Genomic DNA, 10,008 nt, shown 5'->3' with positions numbered 1-10,008 from the left:
TTGTTTACAAATTTATCTATATTTTGCTTTGTCTTTGGGTGTGTTCGTTATCAAGATTCGAAGTTCTAGAACAAAGCTCACCTGCTTCTAGAACATTCGGCATATCTGATAAGGTGAAACTAATAATTATTTTTGAATCCGTCATCGATATATCAAAACATCGAACAAAATCGTTGTATCTTTTATAATTTATATCATTGTCCTGTATTCTATTATGATCGTATTTGGTGGTTGGTTGTCGTCATTGGAGAGCAAACTTGCAAGAAATCTTATCATTCAGTTTTTTTTCGATCCATATATATTATATATATATATATATATATATATATATATATATATTTTCCTTCATTTTTTTATTGTAGATATTTCTTTGTTATTTTTTTTGAGTATTCTTTCCTTGATAGGGAAATGTCCAAATCGCTCAGATTTCTGAAGGGGCAAATTACCCGCTCGGCAAAAAGGCCGCTAAGGTGAATTCTTACACGGTATACAGTATACGTCATTTTCTAGATGAGTTGAATGCAGATTTTCAGAAATTCCAAAATCAATTTATTGCCCAAGATCTTACAGAGGATATTGAGAATGAGTATGAGGAATATGAGGAAAAATTCCAACAGGCTCAGGCTATATTTGAGGAGGCAATTGATAGAAAATTAAATCGTTCGGCAGATCAGAGCCTGTCTCAAAATAACATTCCCGAAAAGTCTTTTGCAAACATCATGGAAAAGCAGAACGAATTGATTGAGAGTATCGCTCGTATGACTGCGACACCCCTAAAGGGCGATCGCCGCCTTCCGGTTCTTAAAATTCCAACTTTTACTGGAAATTATAAAGATTGGACTAAATTCAAAAACGTATTTCGAAACATAGTTCACGAACATGCAGGATTATCTGATTCTGAGAAATTGAATCATCTCTTATCTTTATTGGATGGCGAGCCTTCCAACTTGATAAAACATTTGCCGTTAACAAATGAGAATTACTCTGTAGCCTGGGATAATTTAGTTGAGCGGTACGAGAGACCATACTTGATTGCCCATAATATCATTAAGTCGCTTATGAAATCCCCGGTAGTCGGTGCAGGCAATTCTAATTTAAGTTCTTTGTTGGATACGGTGATGAATGCTATAAGCTCTCTGGACAGTATGAGTTCGTATTGTAGATCCAGAGATCCCTGGATTATATACATCATTACTACTAAATTTGATAAGGACACTGCAGAGAGATGGGCGACCCATACACATGATAATTCCGAACCAACGGTGGAGGACATGATTGAATTTCTTCGGGAGCGATTTGATGCGTTGGAGTTAGTGGCAGAATCTCATTCGGTTAAACCTATGATTAAAGATCATAAATCTGACATCAATCGCAAATCTCCACTTAAAAATTTTTCTGCATTTTTGGGCAAGTGTTTTGTTTGTCAGCAAGAACATAAAATCTTCCACTGTTCGAAATTTAGGAGAATGAGTTCCGAAGAAAGAAAACAGTTTGTTCGAGATCATTCCCGCTGTCTTAATTGTCTGGGTTCAGGGCATTTCGCGAATAGGTGTTCTTAAAAAAGCTCACGTATTAAGTGCGGTCGGCATCATCATTCGTTATTACATACTTCCGGTTACGATCAGTCTGTTAGATCTGGCACTGGGCCAAGACCAGCTGAGTCCGTATCATGTGAACAGAACAATGTAATAAAACAATCAACTTCGGTAGATGGATTACTTAAATTAAATCTTGGACTAAGACAACAAGGAACTGCCGCTATTATACCTACCGCCTGGATAAATGCTCGAAATAGTATGGGGGGAGTGACGAAATGTCGAATCCTTTTAGACTCTGGTGATCAGGCTTCCTTTATCAGTGAGGATTGCTTGAGAAGACTTCGATTCGGTAGAAGTCAGGTACGCGTACCTGTTCAATTTATGTGTGACGGTTCTAGGGTTTATTCTAAGGGCTCTGTTGTTACCATCCTTGAATCAGTTTATGATAATTCGAAGAAATGTTCTGTTTATTTTCATGTACTACCCAAATTAACAAGCAGTTTACCGAATCGTCCATTAAATTTAGTATCGAATAAACTATTGAGAGAGAGATTTGATCTGGCGGATCCTGATTTCCATACTCCTGCGGTGATAGATATGGTGGTTGGATCAGATATTTTCTTCGGTATTACGGGACCAGGGAAATATTATTATGTTGAGGATAAGATTTGGATAACTGAAAGTATCCTTGGTTGGTTAGTGAGTGGGGGAGTTGGATCCCCATCGATAGATCCGATTTGTTTCAATCATATGAATATAGGTGCCGAGTCAGATAAATTAGATTCTGTTTTGGAAAGATTTTGGAAGATGGAGGAAGTGGAAGATACCTCATTAGCCAGCATAGAGGATCAAAAGTGTGAGCAGATATTTTCGGAGACCACTGTGCGTGATTGTTTGGGAAGATACTCTGTTGATCTACCGATTAGGTCTGGTTGTTCGGAAGTTGGAAATTCGCATCATCTATCATTGAATCGGTATTTAAACTTAGAAAAGAAATTGAAAAACGATTTAGAACTGAGAGATAAATATCACGAATTGATTAAGTTATTCCGAGATCAAGGATACATGGAGGTAGTTCTAGAAAATGAATTGAATATACCGACCAAAAATAAGTTTTATTTGCCACATTATGGTGTGGTAAATAGGAAAGAAAATAAAATCGTCAAGTTGAGAATAGTTTTTGATGCCTCTATGAGATCTGACAATGGCATATGTCTTAATGACATTTTAATGACAGGACCGAATCTTCAAACCGAGTTATCAAATATTCTGTTGCAATTTAGATGCCATAAATTCGTATTTACGGCCGACATTTATAAAATGTATCGGCAGATTCAAATCAACAAATCTTTTCGAAATTTTCAAAGGTTTTTTTTGGCGAGACAGTGAAGGGGAAGAGATTCGAGAGTATCGACTTACCACAGTTACGGGTGGTGAATCTTGTTCTCCGTTTCTAGCTCTGAGAACAATACTTCAGCTCTCAAGAGACGAGGCTGAGAATTTTCCTCTTGGTACATCAATGTTATCTAAGAAATATATGGATGATTTTTTTATTGGAAGCAGTACGATTGATGATCTAATTGAACGAAGAAATGAACTTGTTCGAATATTGGCTTCGGGTGGTATGAAACTGTGCAAATGGGCGTCTAACAGCTTGGTGGTTTTGAGAGGCATACCTTCTTCTGACTTGTGCGATCCTGGTTTGGTCTATCTTGAGAAATCATTTATAATGAAAACTTTAGGGCTGTTTTGGGGTCCGGTGGCCGATTCTTTTTCTTTTCAATATATGTATAAAGATCTAAAATATTGCACAAAAAGAACATTATTGTCCGAGACCTCTCGTATATTTGATCCTAACGGATGGATTTCTCCTGTAACATTTATATTAAAGAAACTGGTTCAGAAAACATGGATCAGACATTTGGATTGGGATGAGCGGCTACCTTTGGATTTTGAACAGGAATGGATTATGGTTAGGGAAAGTTTGGCATACTTAAAGGAATTACATATCCCTAGATATTTAGGAAATATTTCCAAGTCACAAATTCACGGATTTTGTGACGCATCCCAATTAGGTTAGGCTGCTGTTGTGTATATTCGATGAGAGGATACAAACGGAACTGTATCAGTTAGACTGCTTTGCTCGAAAACAAAGTTGTCACCGATCAAGCCTATTTCTATAGCTAGGTTAGAATTGTGTGGAGCACATTTATTAGCTAGGCTTCTTGCATCAATAAAAGGCACAGTTATGGAATGGAGTCCCGATTATTATTGTTGGTGCGATTCTACTACGGTTTTAGCTTGCTTAAAATCGCATCCATCGCGTTGGAATACCTTTGTGGCCAATCGTTGTGCACATATTCACGAACTATGCCCTGGTATAACTTGGAATTACGTAAAAACAACACAGAATCCTGCGGATATCACTACAAGAGGATCGGACGCTTCTAGGCTTATCGATAATAAATTATGGTGGAATGGGACCGTTTGGCTAGGAGAACACATTGATTTGAACTTAATTAACACGGAATTTACTAGTTCGGAAGAGGAGAGAAAAGCTATTATCAATCATGCTAGTATATTGAGTTGCGACTGGACTGAGTGGATTGAACGTTTTTCATCGTGGGAAAGACTTCGTCGTTCATTTGCGTATGTTTTGAAATTCATTGATCTTTGTAAAGGTGGGAAGGATAATTTATCAAGGGAATTATCTTCTAATGATATCGGTCGTGCTACTCTTAGGTTGATTTGTATCTTACAAAATCAGGCGTTTACTAAGGATATTCAATCATTAAAATCTAAAGGTCAGATTATGTCAAGTAGTCGATTACGATTTTTATCACCGTTTTTAGATGAAAATAATCTGTTGAGAACCGGTGGCAGACTAAAAAATGCTCCTATTAGTTTTGAATCAAAACATCCCATTATACTCGAGAAAGGTCATTTTGTTGAGCTGTTAGTATACCACATACATGTTAAATAGTATCACGCTACCTCTAGGTTAACTATGAATATTTTTCGATCACAATTTTACTTCTCGGGAATGCGAAATTTAATAAGGAACCGTTTGCATCGCTGTCAAACTTGTTTGAGGTATAGAGGAGATACTTATAGTCCCATGATGGGCCAGTTACCGGAATTTCGATTAATCATGGATAAACCATTTCAAATAGTTGGGATAGATTTCGCGGGACCTGTTTCCTTAAGACCTTTTAAATCTCGTGGTAAAATTACCATTAAAGGATACATTGCCGTCATTATTTGTTTGGCTACAAGGGCATTACACTTGGAGTTGGTGCATTCATTGGATATTGAGTCAGTGGTTATGGCATTGAAACGATTTATCGCCAGACGAGGACGGTCTTCGAAAATATTTAGTGATAATGGGAGAAATTTCATCGGTGCTTCTAGAATAATGGAAGAAACAAAAGAGCATGTTTCGGGGACGATGGATGATTCGATATTAAAGAACTATCTAACATCAAATTTAATTCAATGGTCGTTTATTCCCGCACAGTCTCCTCAATCGGTGGTATTTGGGAGGCAGCGGCGAAGTCAGTAAAATTTCATTTGAAGAGGGTATTAGAAAATCTTGTTCCTACAATTGAGGAAATAATGACGTTACTTACTGAGATTGAGGCTATTTTAAATTCAAGACCTCTATTGCCATTATCGGATAAAGCTGAGGAGATGGAGATCTTAACACCTTCACATCTGATATCTGGGTATCCATCGGTGGATTTGCCAGTGTTAATATCCGATTCGAATCCAGGAGTGTCAGAATGCCAGAGGTATCGAAATATCCGATCAAAAATTGAATTATTCTGGAAGGCGTGGAGAAACGAGTTTTTTCAAAGCAGTTTGCAAATGTCAAAATGGTACAGGAAGGGAAGAGAGCCAGTGGTAGGCGAATTAGTGTTAATCAAAAGGAAAGATGATCCCCCAGCCTATTGGAGCCGAGGCAGAATAGTCGAATTACATTCGGGGGAGGATGGCATATCTCGGGTTGTAGATATTCGAACAGCTAAAGGCATAAAGAGAGAAATGGTACGCAATCTTGTGCCCTTGAATTTGAAGATTAATACTTCAAAGGGGGAGAATGTTTGAGCGTAAAAGAGGGCTCCACAAAAGGAAAGGATACCCTTTTGAAAAAATGTATATATATATATATATGAGGGAGTATGTGTAATTATTATTATTATTGTTCATTGTGCTTGTAATTATTGTTATTAGAATTAGAACTTAAGTGTGTAAAATAAAGTCTAGTTTTTTGTGAACAAGATCTTGCTTATTATCCTTGCGTGTATCTTTATCTTCAAACAGATTCAATTACTTCTTGAAACACGCTATGATTCTTCAAATAGTTTATTCTTAATTGTTCTAAGTTTTCTCGAACTAATTTTACTTTACATGGTTTCATTTGCTTTTTTAATTTTTGCTCGATCCGGTAGATTCGTCGTTTAGCTAAGATCTCTTTTTTTCCATTCGATTTTATACCATCTATAATTACAATTATAGTTTTTAAATTCTGAAAAAAAAATTTTTTTTTAATGAAAAGAGCTAGAATTCAAAATGTGATTTAACTCATTTGGATTACTATTTTATAAGTTATATTTTTTCACAATAATTCTAAAATGAAAATCTCTCAGTTTTTTTGATTTTTTTAAAAAATAAATTATGTTATAAAATAATTAACTAATCTCCCTGTATGTGCTAAATACACTCTTAAAACTGTATTATCACATTTATTTGTAATATATCGATAATTTAGGTGCAAAAAGAACTTTTTTGGTTTTTTTTTTGATCAGTTACGATTTGGAATAATTACCAATATGGATTTTGGTTTTGAGATTGTACTGGAGAGCTGATGATGGTTTACCAAAACAAATTTTAAATGATAATTTAAGATCTAATTAATTTTTATTATTCTTCACTTTAATTTTTAACAATAATGTAACGGTTTGTCTATATAATTTAGTTGATAGTGTAAGGGAGGGCATGTTACTTGGAGCGCGGAGTGCCATCACGACCACGCATTTCCCTCAGCTATTACAATCCGCTATCCTTATCCCTATTTACCGACCTAAGATCGTATTCACGACACCAACCGTAACGGAACTTTCAATGCCCTACCGTTACGATAAATCTACCTGGGCATATCTCTACCGAGTTTTGTTTTCTACGCTAGGCTAAAGCCCGTTATAAAAGCCGATCAACAATTGACATTAAGTAACTTTCGGCACAACAAAACAAACTTTCCCTTTTGAACACCAAAGCTTATTCGCATCGCCGTCCTGCATCTGGCATACAGCCGGTGCCGGCACAACTCAAAGCGAACGCTTTACCGGGAATTACCGTCATAAAACTCTACTTCTGGTTCTTGCTAGGGAATGTTCCTAAAAGTTAACCACTCACCCCTGCTGCGGATACGCCATCCCCTGGCCTAGGAACTACTATTCGCGGTAACAAAGCCCCTGGTCCAAGCGAGCATAGCTCAGCCGGCCCAAACAGTGTTGTCCCAATTCCTATTATACTCCTTTCCATGAACACGATTAAACAAAGCACGGTTATGATATCCTTCGTCGTACAGTACCATTACAGCGAGCTCAGCTCAGCCGCCGGTACTATACGACAACTCGAACGTGTGATACACCGCGAGCACGCTCAGCGGGTTCACTATTTCCCTATCGCACGAGTTTCTATTTTGTCTCAAATACCCTTAACCGCCGCCATCCGTACGAACAAACTCCGGATGTACACCCGCGAGCAAGCTCAGCAGTGTTATCACCTTTGCCCGTAAGAATGACCGCGATCATTTTCCCTGTACGAACATCAAATTAAATTTGATGTACACGCGACGAACGTTTCATCCAGGGTCCGTTCCCGGAATCATCAGTAGGGCAGAACGGACCCCGCCCCAGACGTTCGGTAAGAACGTAATAACCTTATACCACTATCGTACGAGTACCGAGGATAATCTTATAATTGTTAAGGTACTCTTGATACCGAACGCACGTTTACCGGGGCACTTAACGACTTACTACATTTTTCGGCCTTTTCCCTCGCCACAGACACCCACGAGCAAGCTCCGTAGGGTTTGTGATGGCTATCTCTCAACTATCATCCTGTCACGGGCATACTAACAGGACCCAAAACACCGAATGCCACGGCCACTCACGAGCAAGCTCAGTAAGGTCCGCGCGTAACACCAGTGTGTCCCGACAAAATTCCAGGACGAAAATACTATCAGCGAGCACGCTCGGCCGACCGCTAACGCCCTTTTGTCCTGCCGCAACACCCTGATGCCCGATGCGTGCATTGCTAGCGAGCAAGCTCGCCGGCTGCACTGAGGACACTGCCAGTACGGCGTAACAGTCAAAATAGATCTGAACTGTTCAAATGCCGAAATAGTAATGCCTCAACTTGGTGAAAGTCGATGCATGTATAAGGGAATACTTTCCCTTATTTTGTGCGTAGTAACGGTATTTTGTTGCTATGCATTGAAAATGCAGCAATACCGTTACAATATATATTTATATTTATATTTATATTTTAACTGGAAAATACATGAGCATTTATGGTTACTTGTTAAAATATTGAAACCGAAGATTTTATGAAATTAAATCCGTCCTTAGATGATTTTGATAATAAGCTTTATATGTATACTGTAATAATGAATAAAATGCAAGATTCCGAAAGAATTCATGTATCGGATGTATACATTTAAATTTAAATGAAATCATTACTCAAATTTATCAGTGGTCAATTAATTGGAAAAAATCTTATTCGGATAAGTGTACTTTATTGATACTTAAAGAAATGATTATTTTTCAGAATAAAATAAAAGTAAGTCTTTTGATAAATATTGAGAATATATTTTTTTTAAAAAAATTGTGTTTTTTAGAATAAGGATTTAGAAGATATAATTAAGGAAGATGCTAAAGACTTTGATGAATTTAAATTGATAGCGACTACGATCAGAGATGTTAAAAGTATGTGTGATAATGGCGAGATTACGTATTACAGATTTCAAAAATGCTTCAAAATTATTTCCAAGCATAATGTTGAAGTAAGTCTTAAAAATTATTATAATGTTTTTCATGATTTAATTAATTTTTTATATTATTGTTTAGCCATAAGCAATATATGTAAATTAGAAGCTTATTATTAAGAGCAAAAAAAATTTTTTTAACACGATTTGTTGATATTTAGTATAACATACATGACGAAGAATTTGTCAAAGAAATACAAGTTAACTGGGAGAAATTATATAATTTAGCAATAGATAAAAACAATGAATTAGTTAATGTAAAAGAACAGTTTGTGCATATTTTGCATGGAGATGTTGAACCATTTGTTAAATCGGTTAATGAGTTAATTGAATATTTTGAAACAAATGGTCCTGGCGTTGTTGGAGAAAATTAAGAATTTTGATAAGAAACGAATTGAATTAATTGAAGCTGAAAAGTTATTTGATGTGCCCGTAACAGATTATTCGGCTTTTGATAAAATGCGAAATGATTTTCAAAGCTATAAATTAATTTATGAGTTATATGTAGAACAAAAAGCGTGTCGTGAAGCATGGGGGCAAATTTTATGAGTTGATTTAAACCCACAATTTTTAGTGGATGGAATTAAAAAGTTTTTAAAAGAATTCCGACATTTTCCAAAATATGTTAAAGAATTGACAATTGGACATAATTTAGAAACGATTATGAAATATTTCCGAAAAATGGTGCCGTTAATGGTATCGCTAAAACACGAAGCGTTACGTACGCGGCATTGTGAGGAACTGATGCAGAAAACTGGTCAATTTTTTGCAATGGACAAAGACAAATTTACTTTTGATAATATGTTTTCAATGGAGTTACATAAATACGAAAATATCGTTGAAGAAATTATTACGAAAGCTATTAAAGAAGTTAACGTTGAAAAAACAATTAAAGAAACAGAAATGACCTGGAATAGTTTAGAGTTTACGGTTATAAAGTTTTTTAAAGGCAATAACGATCGGGGCTATGTTTTAGGAGCTGTAGATGAAATTATTCAGATTTTAGATGATAATAGTATGAATTTGCAAAGCTTGTCAAGTTCACAGTTAGTATACAATTTTTTAAAACTTTTATAAATTATTTAATTGAAAATTTTTTTTTATAGATTTGTAAGTCCTTTATTGCCAACAGTACAAAAATGGGAGAAACAATTGTCTAATATTAATGAAGTAATTGAGCAATGGATTTCTGTACAATAAAAATGGATTTATTTAGAAAGCATTTTTATTGGAACCGTATACGTAGTCAACTTCCGGAAAATCTGAAAACTTTGATCAAATCGATGATCAATTTCGTATAGTAAATATAGTCGATAATTTACTATTAAAATTTATTTTATAATTAATTTTTAGATTATGATGGAGGCTCTTAAAGATAGATCCTAAAGTGTTAACATGTTGTAATGCACCAAATCGTTT

The 10,008-nt window shown here is 35.9% G+C and overlaps 1 protein-coding gene across 1 annotated transcript; it reads left to right on the top strand.

Annotated features, from left to right (window-relative positions):
• The first annotated feature begins 214 nt into the window (after positions 1-214).
• LOC122524513 lies at positions 215-8,963 on the top strand. Its single transcript, XM_043646828.1, has 10 exons — positions 215-259; positions 405-1,489; positions 1,565-2,675; positions 2,776-3,613; positions 3,668-4,493; positions 4,599-4,939; positions 5,056-5,329; positions 5,423-5,585; positions 8,443-8,607; positions 8,751-8,963. Exons 1-10 carry the CDS (start codon positions 215-217, stop codon positions 8,961-8,963), a joined length of 5,061 nt encoding a protein of 1,686 aa, XP_043502763.1.
• The last annotated feature ends 1,045 nt before the right edge of the window (positions 8,964-10,008 follow it).

This window comes from Polistes fuscatus, unplaced genomic scaffold (genome assembly GCF_010416935.1).
Source record: "Polistes fuscatus isolate 324 unplaced genomic scaffold, CU_Pfus_HIC Scaffold71, whole genome shotgun sequence".
Lineage (NCBI taxonomy): Eukaryota > Metazoa > Arthropoda > Insecta > Hymenoptera > Vespidae > Polistes > Polistes fuscatus.
This window is presented reverse-complemented; position numbering and strand designations above follow the sequence as displayed.